Source organism: Falco cherrug, chromosome 3 (genome assembly GCF_023634085.1).
Source record: "Falco cherrug isolate bFalChe1 chromosome 3, bFalChe1.pri, whole genome shotgun sequence".
NCBI lineage: Eukaryota > Metazoa > Chordata > Aves > Falconiformes > Falconidae > Falco > Falco cherrug.
This window is the reverse complement of record NC_073699.1, coordinates 18426885-18445104: the sequence shown is the minus strand read 5'-3', so window position 1 is coordinate 18445104 and position 18220 is coordinate 18426885. Positions and strand designations below refer to the sequence as shown.

The following is an 18220-nucleotide window of genomic DNA, read 5'->3' as shown; positions in this document are numbered from 1 at the left end:
TGCCGCTGCTGTGAAAAAAACACCAAAGCTCCGGAGAGCGCAGCAGAGATTGTGGTTTGGAGAGAGTTGTGAAGAAGTGGAGTTTGGATTCACATTAGCAGAAACAAGTTTTACAAGTGAATGCATTCTAGAGATAGCAGAATTGGCCTGAGTGTGACACTTATGGCACTTATTAAGTAATCCAGAATGCCACTTGCAAAGTATACCTCAATAACGTAAGTTTTAATAATCACCGAGAAATGATCCAGCACAGAAATGCCCCTCATTTTTAAAGGCAAAAGAAAGTGCTATTAGGATTATCAAGGACTCTAATATTTTGAGCCATCTTCTAATATAAACCTGCTGTATTCTACTCTAATAAAAAGGACAACTTGGGCTAACTCCAGTTGTGTGTTATAAAATATCTCTCCAGTTTTCCACCAGAAGATATGAACTCTATCTCATTTTATGTTTATTATGTACAGCTGATGGTATATTACTTATTTTCCTAAATACACTAAACCAGCAGTAGTATCATGTGAAAACTTACATGCATGAGTGCTGACTATGAAATATGTCCAGTTTTACTAGGACATCTTAGCAAGTTATCCTGGCAGAAGCTGCATTTAATCTTAATGTTTGTACATACAAGGAATTTTAAGGGGGTCCTGACTGTGTAACAGAAACTTACCGAAGCTGAGACTGCAATTTTCCAGCTTTATTTATAAAATCTTCCCACACTGGATAACTTCCCTGCAAGAAAAACAAAACACAATAATGAGTATTTAGTTGGGGCATTCTATAATGAATACTTAATTTGAGCATTCTGCTTTTGATACTCCAGATCAAATGAAACCAGAAGTAAAACAATAACTAAGACTTTACTAAATCCTAATCCATTAACACCAAAACATGTTTTTTTCCAGCAAGTTCTCTCTTGCACCCTTAGCCACCAGTCCCAAGCAGATGGGATGTCAAGTGGTTCTCAATCCAGATGAAGCAGTAGGCCCTCTGAGGAGGCTTTACAGATTTTCCGAATAGAAAGACTGGGTGAGAAGAAGATTTTCAACTGAAGCAGAGAAAAGAAACACCTTACTTTAGATGGATACAGCAAAACCAGACCTATTAGAAGTGGGTTGCCAGGACATTGCAACAACATGTACAGAGAAGCTCCCAAAAACACAGGCTGGAGCATCCCAGTTGTTGTTCTTTACAAATGGACTATCTGTGTCGTTACCAGGTTCCAATCCTCTTTTTTAAAAAAATAAATAAGTAAAATAGAATTATTTTAAAAGTCTATATTATAAAGATCTGAGTTGTCCAAAAGACCACTTCAAACACTGTCTCAAGGTCACTGAGCAATCGGGTACAGAAAAGGCAACAAACTTTCCCCAACAGTTGCCCTATAACTGCAAGACCTTCTTCTAATACAGTCCCCGAAGACCCTGGAGATGATTTCTGATTTGAAGCTGATAAAGCAGTGTGGCATTGAGATTAGTTTTTAAGAAGGTTTAATTCTTCTTGACTCCAAATTTCCTATAAACTTTTTTTCCATTTTTCACAAATGTGTTAAAAGCCCAGGTTTCCATTTAGAACACAGACACCAAGTGTTCTTGCAAGTTCTGATCTTTATTTTCCAAAGTTAAAAAATAAAGTGCTAATTTTTATGGTTAAAAAAAATAAAAATCATCCTTTTTAGACCAAAGAAAGGTTAACTAGCTACTCTGCAGAGCAAGTGCAATTTTTTCTGTTAACAGCAAAAACCATGGTTGAAAGAAAACTCAACATTTCCCTTTGATTGGAGTCTAGAGAGTAAAATAAAATATCCCTGCTCCCTTTAATAAAGGTATAAGACTTGCTGTTACCAGAGCAACAACACAATAAAACCCAGATAAGGCAGATCCTCAAGGCTAACATTACCCCAGCTCTGGAAAAGGTTGCAAGCAAGTGCAGTTGCTTGTAGCAAACTCAATCCACCCTGATAAACTGGTCTGGTTTTTGTAAGTAAAACAAAATCCATTGCCCATGCTGCCACAAGAGGCCACGTCTTGTTCAGGGCAAGGACAGTCCCTTCCCCAAAAGCTCCTCGGTACACCCCGGCTGTGCAGCTCCCAGACGTTCACTGGGAAGCCTACTCGTACTCTACATGGTTTTTTTCTTTTATAAAAAACCTGCAAGCCTTGCTGAAAAATAACAAAACAAACCACAAGAATACCCAATGTAAAACAGTTGTTCATAAAACATCATCATACCTACACACGACAGAGACAGTGGGGAATGTAGAAGGGGAAAGAGAAAACAGCAGTTATCTACACGGTGAGACTTAGAACGTAAAGTGCTTTGTGCTAAGCAAAAAGTGTCAGACATTTTAAAAATGAAAGAATCCCACCAATTATTTGAAAGGGAGGGGAAGCTATTTCCTTAAACCTATTAGTCTTACTGAAATCCCTTACTTGGAACCCCATCTCTCAATGTTTGTCTGCATGCCACATATGCATTATGCATGTGTATGCCAGGAGCCCTGAAAGCCCTGACAATTAACAGCAGGGCCTAAGGCTTTACTGGATTCTCCAGCAAAACACAAGCCGGCAAGCAGAGGATAGATACCAAAGCAGCCTGATTATGTTTCCATCTCGGTGGTGTATTATCCAGCTAAACGTGCTTGATGGCATGCAGGAGACTGACACCAGCCTTACGTTTAGCTGCTTCACAGGGAAGCTTAAGCCACTCCTATCAGAACACAGCTCGGGAAGAACACACTTTTTTTTTCTTGTGGCCAGCTTGGCCCAAAGCAAGCAAAAATTGGAATAGTCATCATGCATTTCCACAACTATTTATTCTTTGTCTTTAAAAATGTTGTTCTCTTCAAGCCAAGCCTATTTAAATAAGCTGTAACAGCTCATTTAAATAGTTTGCTGTGTTTGGTTGGTTGAAATCAACACAATCTCTTCACATGGGCACTCCACAAAGAGCACCTGATCTCATTTTGAGCAGTAGAAAAATGCAGCTTTTTTTTTTTGTCAAATGTCACTGCATGAATAACTTGAGTGGGGGGTTTTGTTGGGTAGTTTGGGTTTTTTGTTTGTTTTGTGGTTGAGGTTTTTTTCAATTGTTGAAGAAAACCTTTCAGCAGTTTTGCACCAGTGACATGAATTCCTGCATTATCTGCTCAGCTTGCACTATCTTGATCTTTTTTCTGCAATTCTGAATTCTCAGCTGAAAATTCAGAGGAGTTTACCAGCAGAATTTGCTTTCACTTTTCCCTGATGAAGCCAAGTTTAACTGTCTCCCTCAGTAATATACAAGTCTTGCACACTAATTCTGTCCTGCCTTTGAGCCTTTCCAAAAAAACACTTCCACCACCACCACATCCCTGCTGAAACCAAAGCTCTCTTGATTCCTACCTACAGCAGAAGTGCACAATGCCCATCACTTCACAGGACCTAGTAAGTAGGGGTTTACCCCATCTCCAGCACCTAGGATGCAAGGACACCATTTAGCGATGCTTGTGGAGACAAACCATGGCGATAACACAGGAGTCAAGCTAGTGCTCTAAATACTGCAAGGCTCCAGTACCCTGGCAAGCAGCTCCTTCTCAGAGACCTCTTTGCGTGCCACCTCAAGCACAGCAGCCCCGCTGTCCCTCTATGTCTCACCTTCACATCCACAACAATAGCTCTTGCTGTTGTCAAAGCGACCGTCAAGAGAAACGTTAACAGTGGCGGAAACCACACACTAAAAGACCCATAAAACTTCATCCTTGATTCAATATGTATTACTCTCTCAATTTAAACACAAAGAAACAGCAGGTGGAATTCTATGTCTTTGTCCAAGAAGCGCTTTTTCAACATAAAGCCACTTTCAAAGAGTAATAACACAGTATTTTCAAATGCTGTCTCTGCTCCTTTCGTAATTTCCAATTTCAACCAGCTGATAAAGAAAATCAATTTTCCCCCCTTCAAATGTCAGGGTTACGCAAGCCCTGGAGTTACCTGTGAAAACAGCAGGCCTCCTCCACCTCCAGCCTGCCTGGAGAAGAGCGACTACAGGAATGTCCATCACAAATCCTCTTTTTAGCTCCTCACGGGTTAAAACAGAAATCAGTTACACTGCAACTTTGTTTAAACAAAAAAACTTTTTTTCTTGAAAATTGTTACTGGTTTAATCCAGGAACTCTTTTCCTCAAAATAACTTTGCGCCTAATTATTTCTTCACCATTCCATGAAGAAATTTGATGTGTTTTCCATGAAATGGGTGCTCCACCATTACTGGGCAGTACTCCATGGTGCCAAGTCCCCTCAAGCTGCTCAGCAGGTCCCAGCCCTCAGCGGCTCACCCACCTGCCCATCGAGGCATGTCACCAGTAAGCCATAACATGCCATTATCCTACCCTATTTCTTAATTAGTCAGTTTACAGGTGATTAGTCACCTGGTCACAGGGCCCAGCTCCAGCTAATCTGCACTGAACACAGGCAGGGAACCACCTTTCCACCTCAGGGCTAAAAAACAAAATGGTGCCTTGTGCCTGTCACCGATGCAGCCAGTCCGCAATTAGGGACACAAAACAACTTTCCCTCAGGGACAGGCACCACAACCAGTGTTTGAAAGGCACCAGGCTGAGTTGGCAAAGCACTTGCAAGTGCCAGACACCAACACCCAGACCTGCCAGCATCCAGCCAGACGGCGTCCTCCATAGCCGCAGCTCCTGGGCACAGCTCCCTGCCTGCTGCTGGGGTGGGGAGCACAGGGGGACCATCTTTAGCCAGGGAAATCCCATCCAACATGCAGACCCACAGACAGGGGCAGATGTTTTAATTTTTGTCTGTCTTCCTCACCATTCAAATTACTTTAAGTGGCAATAAGTATCACCTTCCCCAGTGAAGCCTGGTTTGTTCATGACAGTAACTGGTAAGTCATCTCCTTGTCTTTGTCTCAACCCATGAGCTTTTTCAATTCATGAGCTTTTTCATCGTATTTTCTCCCCCATCTTGTTGGGGAGGAGGAGGAATGAGAGGACAGCCAGGTGGATGCCTGGCAGCTCAGCCCACCACACCAGGAAAGAGCAGGCAACGATCACTAATGGGCAGCTTTGGAAGGAACACTTAAACCCTGGAACCCTGGGTAGATAAAGAACTGAAGATTTATTTTTTTTATTTTATTTTTTTGGTGAACAAGTACAGCCACCCTACACAAACTCAGCTCTGTACGAGATTTATTGAAGTTTGGTTTTCCCTTCCTTTCAGGCCAGCAGTCCTGCTAGTAGGAGTAAGAAGAGACCCAGATGAGAAACTCCGTGATTTCTCAATAAAGGAAGGGCAGACTTGCAGCAAAGGATCCTATTTACTTAATTTGTTATTGATTATATCTAATAGCAAGATTAGGAACCCAGACTGTTGTATTTATCTAAGATTACAACTTTAGTATCAGCAGTCTTGACAGTTTAAAACCGTTCTGTCACTCCTTCTGCTGAGAAGTTATGATTCTTCTTTTTCCATTAACAGAAAAGACACCACCTTTAATGATATATTTCCATGCATCCCAGCTCCCACAGACAAGAGGCATCACATCTCCTAAAAACCCTCAACAGTGTTCTTTTAAGTGCTTTCATGTATCAAAGCTTTCCAGCCCTATTATCAGCTCTTGCTGGGACACTTGAGTACAAAAGCAGCAAAATCAGTTTGGTATTTTATTCACTGCAACAGCCCATCTAAGCCTTGGGACAGGGGAAGAGAGACAGAGAGCTGCTCTGCAGTAGAACAAATTCAGAATCTTAATTTTGGCTGGTCCAGCTAAAATGGTAGAAGAGAAAGGGACCAGGTAACCAGTGCCTTAGTTTTATCTCACCGGTTATCAAAGCAAGAACTGCATGCTTTCCACAAGAGTACTGAACAATGACTACCTGCAGACTTCAGTAAAATGGGGAAAAAAAACATTACACAGGCTACAGGAGTTAGGACTTCTCCACCTCACTGTAAATCACTCAGCTATGGCCACGTAAAAAGCCGAGTCTCAAATACACGTCACTGTTACAGAACTTCACACCCTAGTAACACATCCAAATACATCTGTTTTTGGAACAAAAATTGTAACTTTGCTCCAGCACGTGTCCCCCTACCCCTCCAAAGTAAATTATGCTGAAAACAGATTTTTTGAAATATAGTTTTATCAGATATCAGAATCACAAGGATTATTATGAATATCTCACTTCTATGGCATTCACTACACTACCTCCAAGTAGCAAACAGACTTTATCATGCTGGACACCACACCAAGTCATAGATGTTACGCACCAAGGATGGCCTGGACAAGCATGTATGGTTTGCACACAGAGACTATCACTTTTCCAGGGGGGCGCTCAACAGGCAAAAACAGGAAAAAGTGGAGGGGACAAGAAAACAAAGACAGCCTGAAAAAAGAAGAAAGGGTTCTGGTCACAGATGTCTCAACACATGGGAAGATGCAATGGCTGACAATCAGTTTCCCTTTCCAGCTTACATCTGGCACTGGAAGTTTTTCCTCTTTTCTAAAAGAATTAGTAGTGTACTGGGGAAAAAGGTACTTGGCTAGCCACAACTGCAGGAGTTACAAAGCGCTACCAAACACTAAGATGTTCCTCTGGGCAACTCACAGATATAGCCAAGTTCATGACTCATGAACAGGATTGCCTAGCCTTTTAACAAACCACAAAACTCCTGTAACACACAGGTGAGCAGAGAATGAACATCATCTTACACAAAGTTCATAATTGCTCTTCTCCATCAAAAAAAATTCTGCTTGCTGGCTCTGCCTCTTTCTAGCTTGAAAAATAAACAATTCAAGAGCCTACCTCATGAAGCTTTCTAAGCTGCATCTGTTTCCCAATTGTTCACCGGGATAGTCTCAACCTTTCAACGGACTGAAACGTAAATTTTGCTGGCAACAGAGACTTCAGTCTTCATGAAGATGCAGAGACATCTATGGCACCTATGCCATGACTACTTTGGTTTAATCTACCTCATTTCAAATATACAGAATTATAAAATGGTTTGAATTAGAAGGGACCTTTAAAGACCATCTAGTCTAACATGTCCTCTCCACAGCCCAGTTTTATGGTTTGTAAGACGAAGAAACTCAGCTCCAAAGCAGCCACTTCGTGGTTTAAATTCAAGATTGGGTAATTAGCAATTTTCATTAGATCAGGTTGTTCCAAGTCCCATCCAAATTGAACATGAACACTTCCAATGATGGATCATCCACAACTTCTGGCAACCTGCTTCACTGCCTCGCTATGCTCATAATTAAAAAAAAGTATCTCTGTCGTGTCCAGTCTAAATCTACCCTCTATATCTACCCTCCATTTCTTAAATTCAAAACCAGAACTGAATCATCAAAGTCCCAATACTGATTTCAAGAGCATCCCATAGACTGATGTTGTCCATCAGCTGTTTTCTAGTGGTGCAGGACAAGAAACAGTCAGTTTTGCTTGCAGCAGAGAAGTTTCAGGTCAGACAATCCATCCAACTATAAGACCAGTTAACAGACAACTCTGAAAGGTCAGGGAACTTCCTTTCACTGGAACTCCTTAAGGAAGAGTAACACACTTATACAGAGGTCTTCTAGGAAAGCTTCATACTCCCACAAGGCATGGAAAGGGACAACCTGGCTGCAAAGCCCCTTCTGTCTTTCTAAGTCAAAGGTCTTGCCATGCACAGGGGAAGTTTGAGCTTAGCTCCAGAGCAAAAGAGACTCTCAACTTGTGCAGAATGTTTGCTGGGCCGGGAATGAAAAGTCATCAACAGCAAAAGACAAGACATGAACTTCACAGGACTTCACAGCAAGAGCTGAACGCACACATTACTGAATGGAGGAGGAGACAGGTACAAACTGAGGGTTTGAGAGATTATAGTGCATGCAAGTGAAAGTAAAAGCTTGTCAAAGATCAGATTAAGATGTCATTTAGCCTGTAACTACCCTTCAGGAAAGAAAGCAGGGGCAATTAAAATCAAAGTCTTGTATCCATAAACCTATTCCATGATTTCTGCCACTTTAGTGAACGGCAGGGTTAGAAATGTGTTTCCCTCAGCATGCACAGTATAAATAGGCATGCCAAGCTTTGCTTTCACAAGGTGATACATTATCACAACATTGCAAATTATGCAACAAAACACTACCAAAGACATCTCATATGCTATTAAGAAAACTGTCAACTGAATATTTCCTCTATGCATTGCAGAACTACTCATTTAGTATTTTCAAAACTGGGTTTCAGCCTCAACAGAGTATTAGGCCACTGAGAAAAACAGATAATAGCATGATACCTTGAGAAAGTCAAGACTGAAATCCAATTGGGAAAGTCCAGAAAAAGGTCATCACCCCACTGGGGAAGATACACATAGGTATCAGTTATTTCTACACTCCTACACCACCTGATGAGCTCTAAAGAATGCCCAGATCCCTGAGCACTGAAATGCAGCACTTCTTAGAAAGAACACAGGTGTTTCTTAGACCTCACCAACCATCTAAAGAGGGAGGGAGCCTAAGTCTGGTATCATTCTGTTGTTAGAGCTCTAGAGTCTTTAATTTGTATTATAATAAAGCCTGCACTGCACCATCCCATATTAAAACATTCCCAGTGGAGGACACCAGTTGCCCCATGGTCGTGACTTCAATTTGTAGTACAGCAAGGACCCATAAAAACTCATCCCCTTTGGTTGCTGTATGGCATCCTGGCTTACAACACAGCTCGTGGGCCCCCTTGCTACATCAATAGGGAACACGTCAAATCTGTCCTGTCCACAGCCCAGTTTCATGGTTTGTAAGATGAAGGAACTCTGCTCCAAAACAGCCACTTCGTGGTTTAAATTCAAGATTGGGTAATTAGCAAACAAAAGTTATACACATACTGTGAGAAATCATGCATAAACCTACAGTCTCTCCATCTCTATAAACACAGGAAGTTATTCACGGGGCAGGGAGAACAAGGAGCCACAGCTTCTAGAGACCTTTTATCCCATGCTACATTAAAAAAAGATGGACATTAAGTAGTCTTCCAGAGGAAGCGTTTAGTTCCACGTTCTTCCCTGCAGGTCTAAACATGTTTGCAAGTCTGAATAGCAGATTTCTCCTCAGAGACTCATCAATACCGCCTTTCATCCACTCAATCATTAAGTGGCCACTGTGCATACTCGGCAGCTATTTTCTAAACCCACAATATTTCAGTTGGATCAAAACAAAGATAATTAAAATATCAGGAGGCAGTCATTGAAGTGAATGCCTGCACAGGACAGCCTCGAGCCAACAGCTCCGTGTTGGTAATGCCACCGACACCACCAACATCTCATCAGTTCTTCCCAAGCAAGGAGAAACCCTAATTTCCGAGCATTCACTAAACACAATCTCCATCACACAGTCAAAACAATCTCAAGGACCCAAGAAGTGGCAGTATCTATTGCCAAAGTACTGACAAGCATCTGAGTTGACCACAGAAGTATCTCACTGGGGAGAAGGCAGCAGCCAGGTACCAAAGTTTTTAGGGCTTGATGAACTTTGGCCAGACAGTAAAGCGCAACTACACTTGTCACAGGCTACTTTCCATTTCACTTATAAGAGAAATAATCACTTTCAAGCTCAGAGTTAGATATTTGGTTTGCTCACGGACAATAAGCATTCATGAGGTTTGCTCATGGATGATTTTGTTAGGAGGCATCTCATCACAAATAAACCTTTATTAACAAAACATCCCAAATTAAGCCACTACACAAACGGCTTCTGAGATGTAAAGCACACACGTGACTTATGTGGCAAAAAAAAATAATCCCATGCTTGGGTGAGAAGCATGGTGGTAGTTTGTGTGGAAGACAAAAATGGGAACAAGTCTGAGCCTTTTTGTACCATGAGCCAAATGTCTAGTTAACACACTCATCGCTAGTATTGCGCACACCAACACAAGTTCATTCCTGCAAGTGTTCTTTTTAAAAATATCCAAAGTAATTTGTTAAACAGTGTTTATACTCCAGCTAGCATCCTAGAATAAAAATGAACTACACAACACCTATGGTTGTTGACCAGAAGTGTTGACCATGCAGAGCTCACTCACCAGCCTCACAAGCCAAACGGCCAAATTCTTCATGATTGACCTATGGGTAAGATGCACCAGTCAGACTTCTCCACTAAGAAACTGCGATGTCCCATAATTTCAGTTACAGAGGAGGAGTTCAAGACACTTGTGTTGAGAGCTGACCAGTCATTTCTGAATGTCATCTCTTCTGCCTGCAAACACTAGGTTATCACAAGGGCGGAACAGCAATATGTCTTAAGCAGTAACAACAAAGTGGTATGTATGTGCAGACAGAAACATGTATTGTACTGGGAGCTTAAAAACCATCCCCTCATTAACTCCATGCTCTAGATGCACTCAATTCCTTCTTGTCCTAGGGGAAAGGAGTAGAAGCCACTGAACCTGAAGCCATAGCTTGCCCTTCTGTAAAATGGGAGCCATTCTTTGGATCTAAGTCACACACAGAGCACTTTGAAGATGAAAGCTGCTATAGTCTTAACCACAAAGCTACCAGACATTTTGTCTCCAATCCTTCGAAACATCTCAGCATTCAAGCTATCTCACAGCCCAGCAGGAAGAAGTCAATCAACATCCTTAAAGGTCTGCACAGATGTCAGCGAACAGGGCAGTGTTTGGCACCGTCCAGTATCAAGGCAGACAATTTTGAAACTGAAAACATACACTTGAAGGGGGAAGTACATTTCTATATGTAGTCTTTTGAGTAGCCTCTTTACAGTACTAACTCAAACCTCTCTGTACCCATCTTTGCATGCTCTGAATGAGACCAAAAAGCCTTTTTTAGATACAGTTCCTTTTCTGCTCTCTGTCATGTAATGCTTTCTGCTTATCTTCCAGACCACACCGTCTCTGGGTAGACCATGAACCTTAAAAATGTTTTCCAGAAGCTGAAAACACACAGGCCGTTAAGCAGAAGATGCTATTTACAGGAACACTCCATCAACTGTTGCAGCTTTTGTACTTTGAATAAAACATAGCAAAAAAAATTTGGGGTTTTAGGTATTTTGTATCAAAGATTTTGGTGCAGCTTATGCACACTCAGAACTGAGGAAGGAAGCGGCAAACTTCCCTGAATATCACCCTCTGTTAGGTATTAACCCGCACCGAGTCAGTAATCCACACAGACTTCTCGTCCTCCAACATTTGTTCAGTCAATTGTGAATCATGCAGCGCTGTACAACTCCTTCCACACTTAAAACCTTGCAAACCCTATTATGCAGATCTTGGCATCCTGCCAGATCCAAAAGGAGTACTCTTAACAGACATTAAAGATCCTTGCCCCAGGTATGCCACCAAATAAGCCAGCCTCGCACACACTTAGGTAGCGAATGCTCGGCAGTTGTATAAATTGTTTACACTCACACAGGAATATTTGGATCAAGAAAGAATGTGTCCCTAAAAAATAAATTACTTGTATGTATGTTCCCAGCTATGCCTGTTGCTTGAACTCCAGCATGTAAGCAGGCATGCAGTGGCTCTCTTCCTGCACTATCATTTAGCCTTTGCTGCATGTCACTCCCTTGCCTTCCAAGATTCCAAGATGCAGAACGATACTGCAGCTGCTTGGAAAAGGCAAGGAATTTCAGTGTATGCAAACCATTTGGGCGAGCAGGTTGTTGGGAGGCAGCAGGAGTAAGAAATCAGTGCAGGCAGCTAAGCCTGAAATACCTCGGTGGGAAAACCTTTAAGGAAATAAAAAAAAAAAAAAACACACAAGGGGGAAGAAAAGCTGCATAGAGAGGAAATGAACTCATTTCACACTTTTTGGCGAAGGGAAAGAAACATCAATTTGCTAGGTTTGGAACTGATCAGTTGCCCTCAAGACTGTCATGCAAGGGACATGGTAGTGCAACACAGCACACATGGGAAAGGGAGAACAGAGATGTCCTTTCCTCTCCAAGTGTACCTGTCTGTTGCATGTGAAACATTTGTTTTCTTTTACAATAGTTATCATCCTTCACAGCTGGATTGAGCCTAGACCTTAAAATCATTGAACTGAACATTCCTAATCTCCACAGAGATCCCAAGTTTCAAACAAAGCACAGCTGCAGAAGACCTGTTGTATTATGGCATGTCAAGGAAAAACAAATTTGCCCAGATTCTCTGATAAGTATGGGCTGTCCCTTGGATTAACACGAATGCAGAGGACCTGCAGCTGTACTTCCCATAGTAACCGTCTCAGCATTTCTATTTGTTCCATCAAATATTTTTTCCACTCAATTTATATTATTCATGTGAATAGTGGAAGGCCATCCCTCGCAAGCAAATCGGGCCAACTTAACAAATGGCTCTTAGACCTTGAAGTGGGCACCTTCCAGCAGCATCTTCCACAAAAAGCAAGATTAAAACACTGCTGCTCCCAGGTTGCTTCCTAAGAGGAGATAAGGGGCTGCAAAACCACAAATGTTTCTCATGCCCATATGCTCTCTTCTGTTTTGACCAAAAGCTTTGCATGGCTGAAAGCAACGGTGCACCACCGCCTCATCCAAGAGTCCCAGCAGCAGCAATGGAGTGAATGGAAGGGTTCACCTCCTTTATAGTATTAAAGTAGAGGTTATTACCAAAAGCAAAAGGTTGATTTTATTGAGTTTTCAGCTAAACAACTATAAATGAGGCACATACACTTAAAATAATTTTTAAATTTTCTAAAATTTCACTCCTCCTTTAGGAACCTTGGGTTTATTCACCAACAGGATGATGTTCGCAGTCCTCCTTACACCTACACGTCCCTCACATGCAGGGAGATGAGTGAAACCAATTGGTAAATCTGCACCAGACCCATAAAAATTTAGTAAATTCTCCTGCTTCGTTTAAATGAAGTCCCAGACGACCTGAGATCGCCCAGCTGCTCATTATTCATCCTCCCCTCCATGCCCACCCTGAGGATGTCGCGCTGTGGAGAAACAACAAGCCCCTGACCTGCCAAAACACATGCTGACAGAAGAGGCAAGACAAATAAAGAACATGCAAAAAGCAAAAGAACCAGCATCAAGCAAGTGATGAACTACAAGCACTGCCAATCTCAATGTTTTCAGAGGTGTTTTCTTGTTTTCCTTTTGCCTTCAAGATAGCAGAGAACAATGTGATTAAAACGAATGGAACAATCAAGGCTCAGAAGGAAAAGCAGCATTAAAGAGAATCTGATCTGCATGAGAAGACAAGACCTTTCGAAAAAGATCCACAACAGGCCCTCCCAAAAACTATGTGCACTGATTTGCTTTGCACTACAAGAAATACTGAAGTTAACAGCACGTTGCAGCATCTCACTTCTCAATTGCCAGAAATGAGTTACAAACCATTCAGATCAAATGCTCCCTTCCCACAGGGAGCTACAGAAAGTATGCTGTGTTCAAAGAGAAACGCGCAGTGCTTGCATGCGGCACACAAAACTACTCCTCTGAAGGGACATACACATTTTATTTTTGCTTTTATAAACTTTGATTGCTTTGAAAAAAAATCTTGCATAAGAATGTTACAAATTGTAACTGCCACGTACTCAGTGATGTATCATAGGAAACACCAGGGCTGTGACAATGGACCAAAACGTAAGGATGGGATGGGCTGAGTTTTTCTCACCTTTATGATTCTTTAATCTGATCCTGAAATCTCAAAGCATTGAGCCCAATTCTAGAGCACAATGGCCAAGTACAATTCCCACTGTGGACTTCCCACAAACAACCCCGTCACCATGTACACCACACACCACTCAACAGGCGTGAGCCTTGCCTTGCACGGAAGGCATGGGTTTCCCTTGTCAGGGAACTGAAGTTCCAGATATAAAGTGCCGTATAAATGGGATGTTTAGTAACCATTCTTATATTTAACTCAGTAACATCATTCCTCTAAATCACTTAGCTTTACGCTGAATTATTCTGGAGCTCGTTCTGTTGCATATTAGCCACAACATTATTTTTAGTAGAAGATGGAGAGAAATTTGGGGTTCCTGGAGAAAATACTAAGGGCAGGTCAAGAGACCTCTGCATGCAAGAGAGAATCTTGCTATCAAAAAATGTGACGTGTAGTCACACTGGCATATATTGCCCCCATTAAGTTTTAAAGTTAACACAGTATGGAGACAAGCGGAGACAATCACATTACTCAGGATTATAATTCCAGTTTCTGTAACCTTGTCGAGATCAAGGAGAGCTCAAAATAAACAACAGGTACACCTGAGCTAGTTCTCTGTTACTGCGAACAAAGAGAAAAATCAGTCCATGCATACTGTATCTTCATCACCTTGGCTGCAGCACCCATCTGCATCCACTGGCAAGACTTCAGAGTAATTTTAATACGCTGTTGATTAACCCTGCCATCCTTACAACTAAGTTTAAGGCAGAGCAATGCATATGATAAAACAAACCTGCAAATTATTTAGTTAAAAAAAAGGCAGATGCTGCAGCAATTCCCTCAGCACTGCAGGGCATGTGGGGCCTTGATCACAGCCTGTGATGAGAAAGAAGCACAGATAGTGCGCTTGGGTATGTGTGGGCAGACCCCTACGCAACATCTCCAAGATTCTGCCAGAAGCCTGCCCACACAGACCTGACTACGTGAAACAGCACTTAAAATGCTAATTTTCACTTTACTACTAAAGGTATGATTACTTGAAAGGTTCTGGTTAGCTGTAAAAAATAGCTACTTTTTCTTAGAAATTGTCATGATCCTTTGTGCACTATTCACAAAGAATCCCAATGCTTCATCAGCAGTATGGCATTAGCTGCATCAAACTGAATAACAGGTAAAAATTATTTGTTCTACTCATGGTAAATAACGAGCAGATTTTTTTAAACAGCAACAACCACCATGCTGCTAAAGATCTGCCATGATTCCCTCCACACCTCTTCCCACTCTCAACACCCACCTCACCCCCCACATCCCTGTAATTGCCAGTTCACAAAACAGGTTCCACTACTATGGAGGATTAAGAAAAAAACATTCACACCTGTGCCCATCTCCATAAGCCCATGTCAACGTTTCTGATGAGCAGCATTCCCATGCAAGTAACAATGCGTAAGGGGAAAAACAAACCCAACAACCAACCCACACAGCAAAGGCCCATTTGCTTAAGAACAAGAAAAAAATATCCAATACATCACTTATGGAAAGAAGCAGAGAACAAACACACTCGGTGTCCCTCTGTGCTGAAACCCAAACCCATACTTTAGCTGGAACAGAACATCTCCTGCATGCTCCCTGCACAGCCCACTAAAATGATTCCAGGATTTCTGATCATTTCCTGCTTTTGGGGGGTGTGTGTGTGTGTTTTATTTTAAAGCGCAGCATTATTAAAAATACAAGGGGGCTGAGAGCCTGAGGAACACCACCACCAGGATTGCAGCATTGTCTTGACAGCTACACACACACACACTCCCCCTCCTCTCGGCAACCTGCCTGCTCTTTGACAAGCCATGCTTTTAATTAAATGTCTCCTAAGATCTGTTGAGAGGAAAGTGCATATGAAACCTTGCCAAAAAATAACTTCTAGTGCAAACAGCTTCTCCATCTCCCCAAAAAATACAGTACAAGCCATTCACCTCTGCCAGGCTCCCTCCTGGAGCAGACCCCATCCTCCTCCACCACTACTTCGTGGCTTTTTCTCCCGCAGCCCTCCCTGCTCATCAGCCCCGCAGATTAAAACACCCAAAGAAATTCCATGCCCCTGGCTGGGAGAAGCACAGCACGCACAGTCGCTGCCTTTAAATTACAGAGGTCCCCCCATTATCTGCTACATCCCTCAGCATCTCCCAACAACCGCATCCTTCCCAGCCAGCCCTGGGAGGAAGACAAGCTGCCCTTGTCCAGGGGAACACTGCAGTATTCTGCAGTACAGCCGCATGCCAGAGGCAGGGCACCTCAAGCCCCGGGTTTTGGGGAGGCATGACTGGCAGAACACAGGAACGCTGTTACGCTATTTATTTCCACGAGCGAAGGGCAGGAGGCACCCGCTCATCCAAAGAAAACCCTGCAGAAGTGCCCTTGGCTGCCAAGGATAGATTGGGAGCACCTCTCTCAAAGGGACCCTTTGGCAGAAGGGGTCGGCGCAGTCCAAGATTTCTGATGGCTGGTAGAGAGGAGCGCCCTGGCAATTTGAGACCTTTGCATTCATGTACAGAAAGCAGCAAATACCACCCTCATGAGAACACACAGCATGAAAATAATACCATGTAACTGACTGAAAAGCAATTTTAATCTAGGTACGAATCAACTTTTGAGCATCTCCAGCCTGAGATTATTTAATTTTTTTGCTTCCATCGCACCCATCAGCATGGCACAGCAATCCCTACGTTGCCCTTTCCAGCCCCACCCCACAGCTGACACGCACCGTGCCCATCTCCTCCACACATCGTTCCCGCCTCACTGCATTTATTCTGCTAGTGATCTGACAGCCCAAAATAGGGGATGGGGGGGGAAGAGGGAAGAAACGAAAATATTAATAGAAATTAAAAAAAAAAAGATGGGTTTGGAAAATGCTGACCCTGGTGCAAGACAACAGCTTGCATGTTTGAACAGGATAGAGAAAAGAGGGAAGGAAGGAGGGAGAGGTGGTGTCCTGCAAGCAACTCACAAGCCCCAAACCACAGCAGGGGTGTGTGTGAAGCATTTCCAAGGGACTTGCTTTCACCGGGCTGCTTCCAGGGTCGTGGGACACGCACCCAGCATTTGGGGCAGGGTCCCCTGCGGCGGCAGCCCAGGGCCGCGGTGGGGGGTGAGGCCACCACCCCCTGCGATGTGGCTGCATCCCACAGTGCAAAGTTTCACCGAGCCAGGTGGGGAGAGGTCTCCTCTCACCTGCACCCCCCCCACCCCCCCCAAGACACTTCAGTCTCTTACCTTCATGTCGCTTATGATGGTCTGGAAGAGCCCTCCAAGCGCACTACATTCCTTCTCTATCACAGCCTCCATTTTCCTCACTCGAGCGCACTGGAGGCGGCAGAAACTGCTGCGATTTCACTACTAAGCTAAAGAAAAATTAAGACACCCCAGTTTCCCACCTCACGAAAAAAAAAAGGGGGGGGGGGTGCGGCAAACAAGCCAATCTAGGCAAAAGGGGAACAAAAAACCCCACCAACACACCTGAACCCCTATCTATCTACACCTCTAAAAATATACAGATTGGAGGGGGTGGGGGGGAGGATAAATAAAAATCCAGTGCTACGGTCGCCTCTCCTACACACACCTCCCCGCCCCGCTGAGGAGCACCCGGGGACTCAGAGCCGAGCGGGCACTATCCTCCCACGCACGGGCAGCCACGGAGTCCATCTCTGCGCATAACGGCCCGAGCCCCGGCGGTGGCGGCGGCCCCGACCGGCCCCCCGGCGCGCTCAGGGCAGCGGCAGCCCGCAGCCCGCCAGCTCCGCACACCCCCCAAAAAACAACGTAAAAACCCCAAATGTAGCTATATAAAAACGGCCGAGACCGCGCGCTCAGCCGGTCCCCGGGAGGCAGCCGAGGAGGTGGTAGTGCCGGGGGTAGTGGTGGTGGTGGTGCCTGTACCGGCCCCGGCGGACCAGCCTGCAGCTACCGCACCCGACCCGCCGCCTGCCCTCTCCAGAGCAGCGCGGCCCGCCCGCCCGCCGCTCCCCCGGCGGCGCCACCGCCCGCCCCGCCCCGCCCCGCCCCGCCCCGCCCCGCCCCGCCCCGCCCCGCCCCGCCCCGCCCCGCCCCTGCGCGTCACCAGCGCGGCCGCTGATTGGGTGCCGGCGCGGCCGGGGCGCGAGCGGGCCCCCCCGGGGCGCGCGCAGCCCGTGAGGCGATGTTCCCGCCGCGGGGCCGTGCCCCCGTTCCCCCCTCAGCGCAAAGCGCCGCCCGGGCTGGCTAACGCTAGGCTGAAGGGTGTGTTTCTCCCGAAACTGTCAAAATGCGGCTGTTTCTGCTGAAGAACATCTGCCTCAGCCTAGCGCTTTAGGACACCTGAGCTCAAACTGCCCAAGCGAAGTTACAGGCAACGGAAGATAAAGCCCCTGGCGTGGTACAGCCGACAGGGGCTGTTAGTTTGCTCTGGCCCACGAATGCAAGGCGGTATTGTGGTGAAAATTTATTAAATTGATCACTTATGGAAAGGTCTTTTGTTTTTAATTAGGAATCGTTTAACTTGGAGAGGGAGCTCAGGGAGCTCCAGGGCAGCTTTAATGAGCAGGTGGTGTTTGCCCTGAGCCCCCTGAACAAGCAAGACACGAGCAGGCACAT

At 44.4% G+C, this 18220-nt stretch overlaps 1 protein-coding gene across 20 annotated transcripts in view; it reads right to left on the bottom strand.

Annotated features, from left to right (window-relative positions):
• MTSS1 (MTSS I-BAR domain containing 1) overlaps positions 1–17605 on the bottom strand; it is a 127082-nt gene extending 109477 nt beyond the window's left edge. For 9 of the 20 annotated variants that reach the window (XM_027804202.2, XM_027804204.2, XM_027804212.2 and 6 more), the window contains exons 1-2: positions 16865–17605; positions 671–732 (exon numbers count right to left, since the gene is read on the bottom strand). In XM_027804202.2, the coding sequence (XP_027660003.1) occupies positions 671–732; positions 16865–16936 (134 nt within the window). In that variant the 5' untranslated portion in view covers positions 16937–17605. The remainder of the gene's footprint in view (positions 1–670; positions 733–16864) is intronic. The other 11 variants (XM_027804211.2, XM_027804206.2, XM_027804218.2 and 8 more) reach the window with 2 other exon arrangements.
• Positions 17606–18220: the final 615 nt, after the last annotated feature.